The following is an 18,467-nucleotide window of genomic DNA, read 5'->3' on the forward strand; positions in this document are numbered from 1 at the left end:
GCCTCGATGAGGCTTTGTCTCCCCACCACCTCGCGGGGCGCGTTCTCCCGCCTCCCGGCCCCCGCGCACGCGCGCCCCGCCCTGCCCGCCTTTCCTCCCGTGCCCTCCCCTCTTCTTTCTCCCTCTCAGAACCTTCCTGCCGCCGAGTTCGGACCTCGCTGCTCCAGCCTCCGGGCCCCGTCCCATCCTTCCAGCCTGCGACCAGCAGCAGAGAAAAACTAATTACATATCATTTTCTTGCCCCGTACACACTTGTGAGGCGAGCAAAAAGATTACAATAAATTTTTAAAATGAGGGAAATCGTGCACATCCAGGCCGGTCAGTGTGGCAATCAGATCGGTGCCAAGGTAAGGATTTTTAACCTCTTTTGACTATATTTATTTTTGAGAAGAAAAAAATCCAGGTAAATTATGACTAATGGCTCTGGGACATTCGCATCCTCCATTCTTAGTCAGGCTTTGCCCCTTAAAAGTTGTATGTATATATAATACACGTTTGTATTATGCAAAGCTGGGATTTGCTTTTGAAAAATGGGGTATTTTTCTTGGCAGGCTTATTTTGGGGAAGCTGTTAAAAGCACCCTTCAGGTTTAGGGGGCGGGAAAACCGAGTTTCTGTAAAATTTTACTTAAAAAGGGCATCTGCTAACGGTCCGAGGACCGGGGAGCGAGGGAGATGCGGAAACGGCCCGAGACAAAGCGAGATGAGGTTTTCCCCATGTGCATCCCCTTTGGCGGGGCTTCGGAGGGCTAAGCCGGAGGGGGAAGGGGCGAGGCTGGCGGGCAGCTGCAGAGAGGTCAGATCCAAATGTGGGGGACGCGATGCGCCAGGGTGGGCTGCACTACGCGATATCCTTTACAAAAGGTCAGATGTCCCCGGACACCCGCGGTCCCCAAGGGGCGGTCCCCCAGTTTTTCATGCATGGAAGGCTAATATGTGCTGGACTAATTTCAGTTTCTTTCATTTGCCCTTAACCGAGAGACCCTTTTAGGGCGTGAACAGATATGGAGAAAGAGCGAGGGGAAAGGGGGAGTGCTTTCTTTAAAAGGACTCCTCAGGGCCAAAGCAGGACAAAGGAAGAAAAACCTCATTTAAAGCAAGGGGGTTAAAATTAAAAGCTAGAGAAAAAATGAAATTCCGAGGCCAAGGGGGAGGTTTTTTTTTTCCTTTGCGCGCGGTTACAGTGTAGAGGGGGAGGGGCGGGGAGGAAGCGCGGCTGCTACGTTAGAGCAGAAGGGCGGGACCCGGGCGCCCTGGCGCGCTGGGACAATGCGGCCGGGCCAGCCCGCTGGGGGCGCGCGAGCCCGAGCCAAGTCCCGCCCTTACCGCGCGGAATTCGCGCTTCGGCCCCGCCCACGGGCGGCACCTCCCTTTGTCGGCGGCTCGCACGCGCCTGCGCCGCGGTCACGTGCCGGGCGGGGCGGGCGCCTGCGGCAGTGGCTTCGTTCTCCGGCCCCCAGCTCTTTGTGCCCTGCGAAGGGGGGGCGGGGAGGTGCGCTTCTCCGAGCAAGTCGGCCGCCTCCATCTACCCACCTCGGTGCCTACGATCGCCGGGACCTTCCACAGCATCTCACATCCCAAGCAGTGAAAGCTGCAGTTTTCCCGCGTGTGCAGGTGTTCAGGGGAAGGGTGTGGCAGGCAGAAGGAATGCCAGGCCCTAGGGGAGGGCCCGCCACAGGCGTATCTGGAATTAAAATGGCGGTAGAGGGCGTATAATTGGCTGGAACCTGAGCTGTTGAGTACCCGTTGCTCTCCCCCGCCAGTTCTGGGAGGTGATCAGTGATGAACATGGCATCGACCCCACCGGCACCTATCATGGGGATAGCGACCTGCAGCTGGACCGCATCTCCGTGTACTACAATGAAGCCACAGGTGAGGGCAGGAGGCCGTGAATCACGGGTCCCATCACTCCCACTTCTCGGGTCTCTGCCTCCCTGGGAAACCCTTTATCCCCTTTGAATGTTGAATAAATCCATTCTCTCCGTTTGGAGGCCTTTCTTCATTTCCCCCATAGGGCCTCACAAGTGGCTCTGCTGCCACCTGGTGGCAGTGCCTAGAATCACAAGTTTGGGTCCCCAGCTGCCTCCCAGCCCCAAAATATTTACCTTTACGTCTGTCAGTTTTTACAACGCTACTTTATTCCCTGTAGGTGGCAAATATGTTCCTCGTGCTATCTTGGTGGATCTAGAACCCGGGACCATGGACTCTGTTCGCTCAGGGCCTTTTGGTCAGATCTTCAGACCAGACAACTTTGTTTTTGGTGAGTTACACAGACAATAGTAGATACTTATTCAAGTTATTTGGGGTGCAGCAAGAGAGGAAATGATTGTACTGAAGAACTTACACAGGGCTGTGTTTTGAAATCTAATGGAGGATAGAGGTAGTGACTGCTTTAAATAGTAAATTGTGTGGGGGTGACAGGTGTACCACAGGGTGCGGAGAGAAGATACATCCACTGGCGTTACTGCAGAAGTTGAAAGGTAGAAATGTGGCCATGTATCTTCCACACGTTACTAACCAAGCTTGCCTTCTGACCCCATTGCAGGTCAGTCTGGGGCAGGCAACAACTGGGCCAAGGGCCACTATACAGAGGGGGCCGAGCTGGTCGACTCAGTCCTGGATGTGGTTCGGAAGGAGGCCGAGAGCTGTGACTGCCTGCAGGGCTTCCAGCTGACCCACTCGCTGGGCGGGGGCACAGGCTCTGGAATGGGCACCTTGCTCATCAGCAAGATCCGTGAAGAGTATCCTGACCGCATCATGAACACCTTCAGTGTGGTGCCCTCACCCAAAGTGTCCGACACTGTGGTTGAGCCCTACAATGCCACCCTCTCCGTCCATCAGCTGGTGGAGAACACTGATGAGACCTACTGCATTGACAACGAGGCCCTTTACGACATCTGCTTCCGCACCCTCAAGCTGACCACGCCAACCTACGGGGACCTGAACCACCTCGTCTCGGCCACCATGAGTGGTGTCACCACCTGCCTCCGCTTCCCTGGCCAGCTCAATGCTGACCTCCGCAAGCTGGCGGTTAACATGGTGCCCTTCCCACGTCTCCACTTCTTCATGCCTGGCTTTGCCCCTCTCACCAGCCGTGGAAGCCAGCAGTATCGGGCCCTCACTGTGCCTGAGCTCACCCAGCAGGTCTTCGATGCCAAGAACATGATGGCAGCCTGTGACCCCCGCCATGGCCGGTACCTCACTGTGGCTGCTGTCTTCCGTGGGCGGATGTCCATGAAGGAGGTGGACGAGCAGATGCTCAACGTGCAGAACAAGAACAGCAGCTACTTCGTGGAGTGGATCCCCAACAACGTCAAGACGGCCGTCTGCGACATCCCGCCCCGTGGCCTCAAGATGGCGGTCACCTTCATTGGAAACAGCACAGCCATCCAGGAGCTGTTCAAGCGCATCTCAGAGCAGTTCACTGCCATGTTCCGCCGGAAGGCCTTCCTCCACTGGTACACAGGTGAGGGCATGGACGAGATGGAGTTCACCGAAGCTGAGAGCAACATGAACGACCTCGTCTCCGAGTACCAGCAGTACCAGGATGCCACCGCAGAAGAGGAGGAGGATTTCGGTGAGGAGGCCGAAGAGGAGGCCTAAGGCCGAGTCCCCATCACCTCAGGCTTCTCAGTCCCCTCTGCCTTCTTCCTCAACCGCCCCTTTCCTCTCCCTCAGAATTTGCGTTTTCTGCCTCTTTTTTTTTTCTTTTTTTTTGGGGGGGTTCTAGAACAGTGCCTGGCACATAATAGGCGCTCAATAAATATCTGTTTGTTGAATGTCTCCTCTCTCTTTCCACTCTGGGGAACCTAGATTTCTGCCATTCTGGGTGACCCTGTATTTCCTCTGGTGCCCACTCCTCCCATCTGTCCAGTTAACATTTCCCTCTCTGTTTTCAAGATAAACTCTCAAGAAGCTGGGTCTCATCAAATCCCATTCAGATCCATGTGCTGATAACCCGGATAGATGACCACCATCCTAGGCCCATGTGGTAGCCCAGGGGAAAAGAAACGAAGCAGCAGGTAGAAGTCCCTACTGGGAAGGTAGGGTTTTGGAGAGGGGCATCCAGGCTGTTGAAGTCCTAGTTTCCAGGTATCTCTCTGCTCCTCTCAGCTTCTGGGGAGGTGTTAACAGTATTATCTCCATTTTCAATCTCCCTCCAAGCTCTGACCTGAGCTATTTCCTTTGTAAGGTTCTGGCTACCACCCTGTCAAGGGGGGGATCCTTCCCTCTTCCACTTTACCTCCTTCATAATGTTGGATTCCTTCCTTTCCCCTGGTCAGAAAAGGGGGTCAAGAGGAGCAAGAGAGACTAGTCTCTAAGCCTCCAGAAAGCCCCTCCACAGCCCTGTCTTTTCTTACGGAAAAAAATGACTATCAGCCCTTCTGTACCTATACGGAAAGCTATGTGCTACCACCTAAATGTCATTCCCCAGAGAGGGGACAGGACACCCTCCATCTTTTGGCAACACCTCATCTCTTACTTTTGCTACTGCCTTCCCCCCTACCCTTGGTTTTGTCCTATTCTACACTTCAGATTTCTATTGTGTTGAACTTGCTTTTTTTCATATTGAAAAGATGACATTGCCCCAAGAGCCAAAAATAAACGGGAATTGAAAAAAAAGAGTTGCGAAATGTGTGCTCATTCAGGGAAAGGTTGCTGGTGGAGGCATGGGGCTCAAGTTCAGTTATATAATATATTCTACTTCCCATAAACTAATGAGAAGAATATCCTTACACCTTAATCCCTGGTACCCACCACCTGTACCTGTCTTAGTAACTGGGGTAGGTATAGGCCCAGATGCAGGATCTAGGGACAGAAAAGGGAACTGAGATGAATGTCAAGTGGTTGCAAGATCAGCATCCCCTTGAACAATCCTGCCCAGATGTACTGAACCAGAATGGGTTGGACCCCAGCAGTCTGTTTTTAACAGTGCTCCAGAAGAATCTCGAATGCAGTGTATCCAGGGTTCCTTTCTGTTATGGGTAACGCTGATTCCTGTAATCCTGTGGATTTTCTCAGCCTAAGGCAAAAAATCACTAGTGAGGGGTGTCACACCATGGTCCCATTCTAAACTATGTTCCATCTAATACCTCATGCTTCAAGGAGCACAATGTAATAGTCTCAAAGCTGCCCCGGAAATTGAACAAATGTAACAATTTCCCTTGGCCGTATTTTCAGTAATTCTAGGGACTAATGCGATTATTGATATTGCTTCCACTTCAGCATGCTTTGCTGACTATAACCAACCTCAGGGTTGGGAGGGGGATTAATTCTATAACAACATATACAAGTAACTACTGCCTTTCCCATTGTAAAAAGCCTATTGAATGCAAAGGCGAAAGCTACACTCCAGCATTCATTTTGAATTAGTTCTGCTGTATTAACTTCATAAGTATCAGTACTTATTAATAGCAATTTATTTGACAAAGTTGAGAACCTGCAGACCACCCCTTAAGGCTTGGTCAAGGAAGAATTCTGGACAACAGGCTCAGACAGTAGATTAAGTTAAATAAGTTGGGGGTGGGATCATCAGAAGGCTGGCATGGGACCCCTGCGGGACTGGCGGTCTGCAGTATGGGGCTGGAAAAGGGAGCAACCCTTCCCTTCCAAGGCAAGGGACAGGCTATTTGGCAAGGAGAGACAAGCGGTGGAACTCCGCTGTCAAAGGATGCGCTTGGGGAGCCAGCTGAAGTGCATGCAATATTGGGACTATTCAGGCAACTTGAGTTATCAGGCTGGGCATCGCGAAGGTCGAGGGCTCAGGCTGTTCTCAGAGGCTTGTGGTTCACCTGGCAAAAGACAACAGTGATGACTATGGGAACCAGGTGCCCTGCTCTCCCAGGCTCCCATCTGGATGAACAGGCTGCAGGGAGGATGCAAACTTCCGTGAGTATTCTAGTTTTTTCTGGTACCCTACCTCACCCCCTTTGCCAAGCAGTCATTTGGATTCTTGTATAATAATGAATTACTTAGTGCAAAGGGGTAAAGGGAGCCAGATCCCTGCTTGCACAGGCCCTCCTTAGCTCCCAATTATCCACTGCAGACCTTAAGGAGACTCCAAGGAACCCAGCTCGAAGGTCACTGATTCAGTCTGGTGCTTTTATTTATATATGCATTTTTTATTTAACACACTCTTTGTTTTGTTTTTGTTGTTGTTTTGGCTGTGCAGAATGCGGGATCTTAGTTCCCCGACCAGGGATCGAACCCACACCCCCTGCATTGGGAACGTGGAGTATTAACCACCGGTCTGCCAGGGAAGTCCTTTAACACGCTTATATAGTACTTACTACATGCTAGGCACTGTTCTAAACACTGCAAATATCTACTCATTTAATCCCCTTAACAATTCAACACGGTAGTTACTTTTATTAACCCAGTTTTAAGGTGAAGAAACAGGTGCAGAGAAGATTAGCTTGTCCAAGGTCACAGTTAGCATGCATTGGGGCCACGATTCACACCAAAACAGTCTGGCTCTAGGTCCTACTCTGATCTCTACCATAATCTACAGGTGAATGAACAGGCACCAAGAAATGCAGTGATATGCCTTGGAATTAACTGTCAACAGGCTGCAGCTAGTTCCTTCTACTAGTGGGGTGACCAAGAGCACAGGCTCCAGAGATAGCTGGCCTGGGTTTGAAGCCCAGCTTCACCAGCTGTATGACATGGGCTAAACTGGAAGTTCAGTTTCCTTACTTTGTAAAACTCCACATAACCCAAAGGAAGTTTGATTTAAAAAAATTTTTAAACCATCTGTGTAGAAGCTTAGCACTGTGTCTGGCACACAGAAAGCAATTAAACGGCGGCCCCCAGGCCTCCTGGGTGCTGGCCCCATGCTAGGCCCGCTGCATCACATGCCATAAGAACCTGGCGATTCGGCTCCACAGCCCATGCCCTAGAAACCCTCACCTGGGAGATGCTGACGCCTGTGAGTCTCTCCACGCTCTCCGGCAGGCGGCTCAGGATGTCCAGCACTTCCCCGGTCACTTTGGCCGCCCCCATGGCCCCACTTCCACTGGACACCAGTGTGATCTTATTGGCCGAGGTCAAGGGACCACTGATCTCTTCTGCCACCTGGTAGATAAGATGCCCACTCAGCACTTGCGGTCTGACCACACCCGTCCTAAGACTCCTTACTCTGGGTTTTAAGATCCTTGTCCTTCACTTTTGTGAGGATCACCCTTCCTCACTCTGGTCACTGGCTTGTAATCCTCACCCCGAATTTAAGGCCCCTAGGCTGATTCTCCCCCAGCCCCTCATTTCCCCCACCCCTCATTCCCTCATCCTGTCCCTCCGCTGCTTCTGCCCACACGACCCCCAGACCTGGGGCAGCTTCTCCAGCAGCATGTCCAACTGGGCAGCCTCCTGGTACAGCTGGAACGCCTCTGCCTTCTTGGCCATCTGCTCAGCCTCAGCCCGGGCTCGGGCCCCTATGGCAAAGGCCTCGGCTTCCCCACGCATCTGAGGAGGGTACAGGACGCCTGGGGTACTGATGGCGGGAGTCAAGGACAAGAAATCCCAGCCCAATCCCAGCCCAATCCCACTCCCTCCACAAGCCGGCAAGAGCCGCCTGCTAACTCACCCGCACAGACTCGGCTTCTGCCTCTGCCTGCATGATCAGCTGGGACCTGGGCAGGGAAGGGAGTGGAGGGAGGAGCTGAGGAAGAGCCCTTGCTCTGGGAGAAAGACTCCACAGGAGGAGTACAGGTAAAGAAGGCCTCAGCAATTCGTCTGGGGGCGCCCAGGTGGTGAAGGAGCCGCAGGGGGCCAGGAAGGGGTGTTTACTTCTCTGCCGCTGCTAGGCGCTCCAGCTTGTAGCGCTCGGCTTCCGCCGGCTTCCGCACGCGGGCCTCCAGCTCCTTCTCCCGGCGGGCGATCTCCTGCTCCTGCACTGCCACCTGCTGGGCCCGCTCCACCACCTGCACCTGGACCCGCTGCTCCTCGATCTGCTGCTTCGTCTTGGCCACCTGGGAAGGAGGGATGCTCAGAGTCAGAGCTGAAGAGCAAGCGGCCAGGAAGCAGGCAGGGAAGCTAGGGCCGGGGCTCCCGGGCGGGATGTAAAAATAGAGCAGGAGGACTTCCCTGGTGGCGCAGTGGTTAAGAATCCGCCTGCCAATGCAGGGGACACGGGTTTGAGCCCTGGTCTGGGAAGATCCCACGTGCCTTGGCCACAACTACTGTAGCCCACGCACCTAGAGCCCGTGCTCCGCAACAAGAGAAGCCACCGCAATGAGAAGCCTGCGCAACGCAATGAAGAGTAGCCCCCACTCGCCGCAACTAGAGAAAGCCTGCGAGCAGCAACGAAGACCCAACGCAGCCAAAAATAAATAAATAAATAACTTACAAAGAAAAGATACTGTGTCAATTCAAAAAAATTTTTAAAAAATAGAGCAGGCACATGAAGGTGGTCCCAGTGGGCTCAGCCTGCCCAAGGGACTCCATTTCCCGTACAGATCCAAGGCATGGCCTGAGGAGCGAGCAGGGGGTGGCCTGATCTTCCCTACCAGAGCCAATATCAACGGTTAGGGCTGTTCCCCACATAGTCTCAGCTTCAGGGCTGGATAGGGCTGGAACCCAGCCGCTCTTCTCCCTCAGGCCAGGTGAAGTATCCCTCCACTGAACTCCTATCACCTTGTTTCTCCACCAAGTCTCCCTCTAGAGTATGAATACCTGGTGGGCACTGAGTGCATGGTGGCCATCCTCCACCTCCAGTCACGCTCAAATCCATGTACTTCTCTCCATCTGTGTGGTGGTTACCTTAGTGCAAGCCACTGTCAACTAACTCCTGAAAAGTTTTCTCACCAACTTTCTTTTTTTCTCTCTCTCACCAACTTTCTTTTTGGGGGCTGTGTGTGTGTCATTTTTATCTTTTGTATGTGGTCCAAATTTTAAAAAAAAGTAAACAGTGATAAGCAAGGTTTCCTCCCACCTATTTCTCAAGCCACCTGGTTGGTTCACTTTCCCTGAAACAACCACCGTGACCAGCTTGTCGTGTATCCTTCCCAGGATATTGTAAGCAACTACAAGAACATGTATACATAGACTTCCTCTTACTTAGGCAGATTTCATTTTCTTATCCCTTGCAGAGTAGAGGGATCAGAAGGCTCTTGCCAAGATGTCGGTGAGGAGAGGTTCGGGGGAGGAATACACTTCTTGCCTCATTGCTCTGGCTCAGATGTGCACCATCTTCCCTGTGGGGCTCATCAACATAAGAGATGGTGCCCCTGCCTTTACAGTGAACACCCATCTGTTCACTCCAGAGGAAGGGTGCTTCTGGATGTGGCACCCTGTACTGTCTTTGACCCTAAAAGTTCAAACCTGTTCCAAATTGGACTAGTTGCTCTTGGCCCCCATATGCAGCATCACGGTGTTCCTGTGTTGGAGCCCCTCCTTCTCTCTGTTCTTCAGACTCAACCTCCGGCAGCTCCCTCAGAAAGAGTATGTGGGGGACTTCCCTGGTGGCGCAGTGGTTAAGAATCCGCCTGCCAATGCAGGGGACACGGGTTCGATCCCTGGTCTGGGAAGATCCCACATGCTGCGAAGATCCCACATGCTGCGGAGCACCTAGGCCCGTGCGCCACAACTACTGAGCCTGCGCTCTACAGCCCGCGAGCCACAACTACTGAAGCCCACGCGCCTAGAGCCCGTGCTCCGCAACAAGAGAAGCCACCACAATGAGAAGCCCGTGCACCGCAACGAAGAGTGGTCCCCGCTCACCGCAACTAGAGAAAGCCCACGTGCAGCAACAGAGACCCAATGCAGCCAAAAATTAATTAATTAATTTTTTTTTAAAAGGAAAGAGTATGTGGGCAATAAGTTTTTTCAGATCTTGCTTCTCTGAGATTTTCACTCCACTCTTCTATTTAAATAACGATTAGGTTGAGTACAGGTTACTAGGTTGTTATTAATCTTCCACCAGAATTTTTAAGGCATTGTTCCAGGGTCTTCTAGCTTCTTGAGAAATCTGAAGTCATTCTGATGCCTGACCCTTTGCTTGAGATCTGTTCATTCTCTCTGGAAGCTTTTAGTTCTTTTCTTTATTCTCAGTGTTCTGAAATTTCACAGTGATGTTCTTCAAGGTAGATGTTTTTCATTCACTGTTTTGGGCACTTGGTGGACCATTTCAATCCAGAAAGTCACATAAACATGTTTGAATCTTTTCACTGATGATTTCCCTCTGTTTTCTTTGTTCTGTTGGGTCTCCTGGGCTGGCCTCTAATATTCTTTCCTGATTTTTCCATCTTTCTTGTTCTATTTTCTGGGAAATTTGTTAGAATTTCTCTTCCACTGTGATTTTTTTTTCAGTCCTTCCATTTTATTAATTTCTAAAAGCTCTTTTTTGTTTTCTATGTCCTGATTTCCTAGATGTGAATTACTACTCTCTTATCACTGAGGATATTAATTTTTTTTTAAGCTTTCTTCTCCCTGCATAGTATGTATCCTGCAAATTGCTTTGCTCTGCTTGTGGTTTTGGCCTGTCTTCCATGTTGCAGGACCCCTCATATGTCAGGGATTCCTTGCTTGTCTGCTTACAGGGAGGAAGGTCTGAAACACGGAAGGGAAACTCTGGGTATGTGGGTGAGGCTCGTTGGCTTTGAGCTTCAATCTAGGCTGACCTAGGCAGTTCATCTGCTGAGGAACCTCAGGTTCAGGATCTTCAAGTCTTTCATGTTGGATTGGTCATGTTCCCCGGAGCAGTCTTCTGATCTCTTCTTTGGAAGATGGGGGTTCTGAGAGCCATGTGGGGTGAGTGGTTAGGGGAAGTGGTCAGTATTCAGTATTCAATAGGCAGACAGTCTCTTCAGGCCTGTTACTGGTTAAGTACTTAGGCCCTCACCTGTGTCTGGCTGGCCCCAGGTCATGCCCTCTGGTTTACTCTCATCAGATAATAAACCTCCAGAAGTCTACTGGGGCAGAGAAGGGAGCATTACCCAGAGGCAGGGAGCCAGAGCGCTCTAAGAAGTCACTTTTCACCTGTTTCTCCTTATTTCAACAGTCTTCATCACAGCTCCAGAGGCCCCTGGTGCTGCCAGCTCCTGCGCCTCAGATCATTTCATTGTTTTCTCCCCTGCAGCTTTGGGCTCAGCTGTCTCAGACCTCCTTGGTCAATTACCATGGCTTTCCAGAGTCCAAAATGATGCTATGGTTTCTGTTGCTTCTGTTCCTATTCTCTCCATCTATTTTTTTTTAATCACCTTATGTGGATTTAGTGAGGTTTTAAGAGGGAGTGCAATTAGCTGCATTTATGCAATCCATCATCTTTGAAAAACCTTCTAACTCATCTCCCTGCTTCCTCTTTTTCAAAAAAAATTATTTATTTAATTTATTTATTTTTGGCTGCGTTGGGTCTTCGTTGCTGTTCTAGTTGCAGCGAGCGGGGGCTACTCTTCGTTGCGGTGCGCGGGCTTCTCATTGCGGTGGCTTCTCTTGCTGCGGAGCACGGGCTCTAGGCGCGCGGGCCTTAGTAGTTGTGGTTCGCGGGCTCTAGAGCGCAGGCTCAGTAGTTGTGGCGCACGGGCTTAGCTGCTCCACGACATGTGGGATCTTCCCGGACCAGGGCTCCAACATGTGTGCCCTGTGTTGGCAGGCGGATTCTTAACCACTGCGCCACCAGGGAAGCCCCCTTCTCTTCTCTTCTGACAATCAATTCTTCACATAACAGCTGTACTGATCCTTGTAAAAATGTAAATTAGACCAGAGCACCTCTCTGCTTAAAGTTCTCCAATAGTGGGCTTCCCTGGTGGCGCAGTGGTTGGGAGTCCGCCTGCCGATGCAGGGGACACGGGTTCGTGCCCCGATCCCGGAAGATCCCACATGCCGCGGAGCGGCTGGGCCCGCGAGCCATGGCCGCGGAGCCTGTGTGTCCGGAGCCTGTGCTCCGCAACGGGAGAGGCCACAGCAGTGAGAGGCCCGCGTACAGCAAAAAAAAAAAAAAAAAAAAAAAAAAAGTTCTCCAATAGCTTCCCATTGTGCTTTGAATCTTCTAAGTCTCCATCACGGCCACTCAAACCCTAGGAGACCTGGTCCCGCCTGCCTCTCCCTACTCACAGCACACCAGCCATACTGGATCAGAAACCTCCTTTCTGTTCCTGGGACACGCCGAGCTCTTTGCTACATCAGGGTCTTTGCGTGTGCCAGTCCCCTGCCTAGTCACTTGCCACATATAGCTATTTAAATCAAAATAAAAAATTTAAAAATTCAGTTCCTCAGTCACACGAGCCACATTACAAGTGCTCAACATCACAGCACAGATATAGAGCATTTCCATCATTTCAGAAAGTTCTATTTGAACAGCACTGGACTAGAATGTTCTTGGCCCACAACTCTTTACATCGTTGGCTCTTTCTCATCTTCAGGGTTTATCTCATGTATCACTTCCTCACCGAAGCTTTCTCTGATCACCCCCAACCTGATAGAGTATCCCCCCAGTAAAGTACCACCTATGTATTTCCTTCATAGCACTTCATGTAATTAGAGCCAGTGAAGGTTATTTGCTTATTAGTGGTTTCATGTATTATGATGTAAAGCTCCATGAGGGCAGGAATCTTATTCTGTTTCATTCATACTTATATACTCACCTCCAAAACAATGCCTGGCACATAACAGGCATTTAACAGATACCTGTTGAGTAAATCCTTATTTCCCCAGCACCTAGCACAAAGCCTGGCTGGCACAAAATGAGGAACTAATAAAAGCTGAACAGAACCCAAACCAGCCCAACCCTTTGATGTGCAGACAAGGAGAGCCATGTTGAGAAGAAGATTAAGGACCTTATCCTTGGGTGGGTTAAGTCCCACCCAAGCTGGTGGTTTCCACTATGTTAATGCTTCTCAAACTCCAATGTGTATCAATACATGAATCACCTAGGGATTTTGTTACAATACAGATTCTGACTTGGTCAGTTGGGCTGGCACCTCAGATTTTGTATTTCTAACAAGCTCCTCAGGGATACTGATGTTGCTGGGAGGCAGACCACACTTTGAGTAGCAAAGTACTATGCCACACTCAGGTACCTGTCAAACCATCCAGGGATTTAACATCATAACTAAAGATGTGTTGCATTTCATAATTTCACCCTGTACCAACTCTTGGCAAAAATGAATTTCATAATATTGCTACCCTTTGGGTAAAGGTCTCAGAGTACAGTTGATTCTCGTTATTTATGGTAGTTCTGTTTTATAAAGTAGCCATAAACACTGAATTAACAAAACACATATTTTTTTCCTAAGGGAAATACAGGTTTAGGTTCCTGTGAGCCTCTGGTCATAACAGATAAACAGATCAATATATATCCTTTTTTTTTTTTTTTTGGTCAGGATGTGCAGCATGTGGGATCTCAGTTCCCCGACCAGGGATCGAACCCACACCACCTGCACTGGAAGCATGGAGTCTTAACCACTGGACCGCCAGGGAAGTCCTATATATCCTTGTTTCATGTGTTTCTGCTTAAAGACACCATATGTAACATATCTGTTGATTCACTAACAATGAACTCATGGCCAGCAGCACTGTAACTCGTGCCTAAAAGAAGCTTATCTAACATATCTTCTCCATCAGGCACATCACAGCCTTCTTGCACTTACGAACACGAGACGGCACTTCAGCACTACATTTGGGGACATTTTAAACTGTGAAATCACCAAAAAAAAGCACAAAAGTGCAAAAAATGTGGCAGTGAATATGCTATGAAAATGACACTGTTTACAGTATAAGCCGAAACAAGAAGGCAGAACATCTTCTTGTTCAACCTCAACTGGGAAGCACATATCAGGCAACTCAAATTTTTCTGCACTCTGCGCATGTTTGCAAATGGTCATCAGTACAAAAAATACTGGTTCTGAGGTAACCAATAAATTTTAGTGATGAGGCAAATTCTCAAATATGGGATCCACAAATGAGGAGGATCGACTACACCTCCCTGCATTTTCAAGGGCCCCCATGTCTCATTTTGTGGGATTCAAAGCCCACGTTTTCCTTCCTCACACACTTCTGTGATCACCAGGGCTGCTGTGGGCCCATGGAGTACCCCGGTGCAAATTAGAAAAAGGCACCCCTTCCTCTGGGTGGATGCAGACCCATTCACCCAGGCCCGATGTGGAGCATGGTTGGATCTTAGCTCTGGTTCACCCCCTCATCCAGGTGCCCTGGCACAGGGCACAACCTGCCCCAAGCCCGTGATCAGCCCTATCGAGCGCATCCTTTCTAGGCCTTTTCTTTGCTTTTCAGCTGAAACGTTTAGGTCTTTTAAACCTTCCTCATAAGGAGGAGCTGTGTCCGAAACGGAGGGCCAGAATAAGGGGATCAGAGTTAGAATATGAGAGAGAGTGGTGGCCTGAGAAGAACGGGGAGGGAGTGAAGTCCAGCCTGGCCACCGGGCCAGCATAGGGGCTCTGACCTGAAGCTGATAGGCCAGGTCAGCCTGTGCTCGGCGGGTGTTGACCTCAATGTCATATGCAGCCTTCTTGAGCTCGTAGTCCCTCTGTGCCTTGGCCATCTCGATCTCACTCAGGTACTGAGCAGATACCTTTTCCTGCTTGGCTTTCGCCTCCTGTCCATGCAGAGATCAGGCAGGGAGTCAGAGTAGGGAGAGGAAGGCCCCAGGGAGAGAGCCTGCTCTCCACCAAGCTCCTCTGTCTTCACCCCAGGCCCGGCCTCATTTATATCCTCTGCCAGACCTGCTCCACCAGCCCCCACGCCATCCCCTCTTCCACCAGGTGCACAATAAGCCCATGGTGACCAAGCAACCCCCAGATCTCTCACCCGGATCCCAGCGTCTCTCTTGGCCTCCGCTTCCCCAATCCGAGCATCTTTTTGGACTTGAGCTGTTCGAGCCTTCCCCAAGGAGTGCAAATAGTCCTGTGGGAGAGTTGCAGATATCACAGTCCTCGGGAAGTTTTAACAGATGGGAGCAGGAAAGCGGGGAGAAGCAACTGCCTAGGTTTACCTGATCGTCGTGAATGTCCTTCAGGGTGTAGCTGACCACGCTGATGCCCATGTTGACCAGGTCTGAGGAGGCCACTTTGAAAACTTGCTCTGAGAATTTCTGCCTGTCCTTATAGATTTCCTAGGATAACACGATGGAGGGAAGAAGGAACGTAAGCTCTCAGATCCTCTGACCACTGTCTCCTACAGACTAGCTCGGTCCTTAGGCCCCTCTCACTCTGGCACCCCTTCCAGATCTTTCCCTGCCTTCAGGCTCACCTCCACAGTCATGTGGGCCATGATAGCCCTCTGGTGGCCCTCCAGCGTTTCCAGTGCGATGTGGGCAATCTCAGCCTCTGTCTTACCCAGGAACATCTGGCAGGCAGCTGCCAACATTTCCTTATTCTGGCCCTGAATTTTCACCTGTAGCCAGAATAGGGTTAGGGAGGGTGTGGTGAAGTTCTCATGAAGACAGGGAGGAAGCAGGGAGAGTCAAGTGCCTTGGGGATCCCTGGAGAAGCTGAGACTAGCAGAGAAATTTCTCTATAGGCAGAGGTAGGGAAGGCCATGGTCAGAAGATTCTTAACGTCTGGGGACAGAGAAGGTGATGGGGGAGTGGACTTTGGAGGAAAGGCTCTGAAAGCCTCACCTGGGCAATGCCAGTGACTGAGATGGGGACCCCGTGGCGAGTGTAAACCTTTTCACTCTTGACATTGAGGGTCAGTGTGTTGAGAGAGATCCTAAGGGAAAAAGAAGGGGTGGACAGTGTGAAAAGGAGAAAAGAGAGAAAACGGGGGTTCCCTTTCCCTAGTTCTCTTGTTACCTACCTCTGGATTTGCTGGATGCAGGGCAGGACAAAGACACGTCCTCCAGCCACCATGACTGGGGGGCTCCGGCAGAAACCTGCAAGGTGAGGAGGCAATGAGCTGTGGTGGCCGGTGGCCACGGTGGAGCTGGAATGTGGAAGACAACTGGGGAAGGGAGGGGGGAGCAATCCCCACGAAGAAATCTGGGCGCTGGCAGGAGCGGCGGGCAGTGTAGGCTTTGGAAGGATAGCGGCAGGGAATCACCACAAGTGGGTGGCTTGCAGCCATGGGGGTGGGGTGGGCAGAAGGTCTGGCGCTGGGGAGCTGGTGGGGAAAGGGGGAAGGGACCTCTGCGGGGACTTGGGGGTCACTGGCTGAGCAGAGAACAATACTTACCGGAGACCACCATGGCCTCGTTTGGGCCACAGGTGAAAAACATGGCTCAGGCTGGAGCTGGAGGAGGGGGAGAGAAAGCCTTTGCTGATAGCAAGGGGCACTGTGGAGTCCACAGGAGTGAACCCTTTCGCCTTCCTGTCAGTCCCGCCCCGCCTGCAGACAATGCGGCCCAGTACCTTCCGCGCCCACGGATCCGCTAAGGCTTTACCCTGTGAAATTTCGCAGTCACCCAGCGACTCCCAGCCCCTTGCCGCACCCCACCTTCAGTGACGACGGTTTCTCCCTTGTCTGATAAAGCTCTCCCGGCCCTTGGAGACCCCCAGACCCTTGCGCCACCGTCCCTGCTCTTCCACAGCCCGACTCCATCTCCCCACCCCACCCCCCACCTACCTTGCCGGACGCGGGCAGCGTCCTGGCCGGGGTCCGGGGCAGGGCGGGGACGCGCAGGGGACCTGTGAGCCGCCGAGCAGGGGCCGCTCGCGCACAGCCTGCCTGGGAGCTGGGCCCGCGCTGTCGCCCTTGCCCCCAACCAGGCCGCACCCTGTCGCTGCGGCAGACGCGACCCCGCCCCCGCGGCGGACCAACCTCCCCCCCACCTCGGCCCGCCCCTTTCCCAGCAGGCCGCGCTCCGGTCCTCAGCCCGCCCGGGCCCCGGCTCGCCCGGGCTGCCGAGCCAGCCCGGGGTCGGGTGGGGCGGCCCCCAATTCGCCGCCCTTCCGGGGTCCGGAGCCCCGCCCAGGCCGCTCCACGCCCCGCCCCACGGGACGTGACCTCAGTGGGTCTGGCTCCCCGGGGCAAGGGAGATTGACTCACCTCGGATTTGCCCCGCGAGAACTAACTGGGAAAACCGCAGACTGGACAATGTACGACAGCATCCGATTACCGGATGCTGGGTTCCGTGACTCGGGAAAAAGGGGCTCAGGGGCCCGGGGAGGAGCGCCCGCTGGTGACTTGGCCGCGGCTCCTCCGGCCCAGGCGCTTGAAGGCCATGAGGAATGGGGGACCATGGCTTGCAAAGAGACACTCACATGACTGCTGACGGTAAATCAAGTTTATTTGTGTTCACAGAACATACCGGGCGACCCCATAGCCGCCCCCTGACAGCCCACCGACCCCGCAGCCACCCCTTGGGGGCAACTTCGAGGAGATCGAAGGCCAAGGACCTTATTCTCAACGGTCTGCCGAAGCCTCACACAGTAGACCCGCGAGTTGAGATGCTGGAGGGCTTAGTACGTCACCCGCTAAACCTACTACGACCCACCACCGTCCTTGACTCCCAGCTTGGGCGCCTTCTCGGACCCGGGTTTCCTCCATCCCTCTTCCCAGCCTCGCTCAGTTCTGGACGCCGGCCTCCACCAATCCCCCAGAGCCCAATAAATACCCAGAGATCTGCATTTGCAGCAAGGAGCACATCTCGCACTCCTGCATAAGTTAAAATAAATATTGCATACACCCCTCCATCACCTAGGGGGACATACATAAATACATATAAATATTAATAGGAGCAATGAGAAATAACGACGCTCTCCTGCCACCCGGCCTAGCCGGGTAAGTCTCCTGCCACCCGGCCTAGCCCCGGCGTGTCGGTGCCTGTCTTTCCCAGGCTAGGGCTGGCATCTCCGCTAGTGTTCTCAGTGCGAGTTGCCTCGGGAGTCCCAGTTTGGGATACGCTCGCTCTCGCACCAGGTACACCCAGTGTTTCTTGGTTTTTCAGATTCTTCTGGGGGTGTGGGGAGTCCGGTTAGAAGGCGGCCGGGTGTTGCTGGAGAAAAGTGCTGAGGTCCAAAGCGTAGTCCGAGGGCTCCGAGGTCAGATTAAGGGGCTCGAGGACGGGGGGCACAACGGTGGGCGCGGGGGACTGCGCGCTGGGGGTGTCCTCTGGGACCAGGGGTGTCGACACACCCTCTTCAGCCATCAGGATCTGGCAGAAGATGATGGTGAGCAGGAGAAAGAGCAGCCTTTTGGCAGGGTTCGGATCCTCGACTGGCAGCTGACGCCGGACCTGTGGGGAGATAACAAAGGCAACAGGTCAGGTCGGGGCCCCGGCGTCCGGCGGTTCACCTGCTCTTCCCTCGGGCTGTCCACTTAGGCGACACTCACCACTCGTGGGTAGAGGACCCTGCGGCTGCGCTTTCGGTGCCCGCGGGAGGCGCTGGGGCGCGCAGCGGGGGCCACCGCGGTCTCCGGGAGAGGGTCGAAGGTGAAGATCTCGGGGCCGGAGCCCCGTTGGGGTCCCGGGCTGGTGGAGGGGACCGGGGTCGGAGCCCGCAGGACGGTCATGGTGGGGAGGGAGCTTCGAGAGTGACACATTGTGCGCAGAGCTGAAAGACAAGTGGCCGCGCAG

General features: G+C 52.6%; 3 protein-coding genes across 4 annotated transcripts; 1 reads left to right on the forward strand and 2 right to left on the reverse strand.

The window, feature by feature from the left end:
* Positions 1-112: 112 nt before the first annotated feature.
* Positions 113-3,778, forward strand: TUBB (tubulin beta class I). Its single transcript, XM_060110183.1, has 4 exons — positions 113-347; positions 1,763-1,871; positions 2,149-2,259; positions 2,545-3,778. Exons 1-4 carry the CDS (start codon positions 291-293, stop codon positions 3,600-3,602), a joined length of 1,335 nt encoding a protein of 444 aa, XP_059966166.1. The 5' UTR covers positions 113-290; the 3' UTR covers positions 3,603-3,778.
* A 1,623-nt stretch (positions 3,779-5,401) lies between these two features.
* On the reverse strand, positions 5,402-16,690 carry FLOT1 (flotillin 1). 2 transcript variants are annotated; one of them, XM_060110346.1, is made up of 13 exons: positions 16,514-16,690; positions 16,124-16,180; positions 15,749-15,824; positions 15,571-15,661; positions 15,201-15,344; positions 14,944-15,063; positions 14,760-14,855; positions 14,395-14,547; positions 7,785-7,966; positions 7,582-7,627; positions 7,323-7,460; positions 6,909-7,073; positions 5,402-5,791 (listed from the first exon to the last, which is right to left on the reverse strand). In XM_060110346.1, the coding sequence occupies exons 2-13, from the start codon at positions 16,164-16,166 to the stop codon at positions 5,762-5,764; spliced, it is 1,284 nt and encodes a 427-aa protein (XP_059966329.1). In that variant the 5' UTR covers positions 16,167-16,180; positions 16,514-16,690; the 3' UTR covers positions 5,402-5,761. The 2 variants fall into 2 exon arrangements, with proteins under 2 accessions (XP_059966329.1, XP_059966330.1); XM_060110347.1 differs by having other exon boundaries at positions 16,124-16,332.
* A 469-nt stretch (positions 16,691-17,159) lies between these two features.
* IER3 (immediate early response 3) lies at positions 17,160-18,467 on the reverse strand. The gene is made up of 2 exons (XM_060110025.1): positions 18,224-18,467; positions 17,160-18,125 (listed from the first exon to the last, which is right to left on the reverse strand). Exons 1-2 carry the CDS (start codon positions 18,431-18,433, stop codon positions 17,865-17,867), a joined length of 471 nt encoding a protein of 156 aa, XP_059966008.1. The 5' UTR covers positions 18,434-18,467; the 3' UTR covers positions 17,160-17,864.

Source organism: Mesoplodon densirostris, chromosome 10 (genome assembly GCF_025265405.1).
Source record: "Mesoplodon densirostris isolate mMesDen1 chromosome 10, mMesDen1 primary haplotype, whole genome shotgun sequence".
NCBI lineage: Eukaryota > Metazoa > Chordata > Mammalia > Artiodactyla > Ziphiidae > Mesoplodon > Mesoplodon densirostris.

Bases quoted from the DNA above. Each gene is read 5' to 3' on its own strand.
- TUBB (XM_060110183.1), top strand. From the start codon at position 291: ATGAGGGAAATCGTGCACATCCAGGCCGGTCAGTGTGGCAATCAGATC. The intron at 1,872-2,148 runs GTGAGGGCAGGA...TATTCCCTGTAG, and splicing joins GTACTACAATGAAGCCACAG to GTGGCAAATATGTTCCTCGT. The intron at 2,260-2,544 runs GTGAGTTACACA...ACCCCATTGCAG, and splicing joins ACCAGACAACTTTGTTTTTG to GTCAGTCTGGGGCAGGCAAC.
- FLOT1 (XM_060110346.1), bottom strand. From the start codon at position 16,166: ATGTTTTTCACCTGTGGCCCAAACGAGGCCATGGTGGTCTCCG. The intron at 7,967-14,394 runs GTCAGAGCCCCT...CCTCCTTCCCAG, and splicing joins ACCTGGCCTATCAGCTTCAG to GTGGCCAAGACGAAGCAGCA. The intron at 7,461-7,581 runs GTGAGTTAGCAG...TACCCTCCTCAG, and splicing joins CAGAAGCCGAGTCTGTGCGG to ATGCGTGGGGAAGCCGAGGC.
- IER3 (XM_060110025.1), bottom strand. From the start codon at position 18,433: ATGTGTCACTCTCGAAGCTCCCTCCCCACCATGACCGTCCTGCGGGCT. The intron at 18,126-18,223 runs GTGAGTGTCGCC...ATCTCCCCACAG, and splicing joins GGGTCCTCTACCCACGAGTG to GTCCGGCGTCAGCTGCCAGT.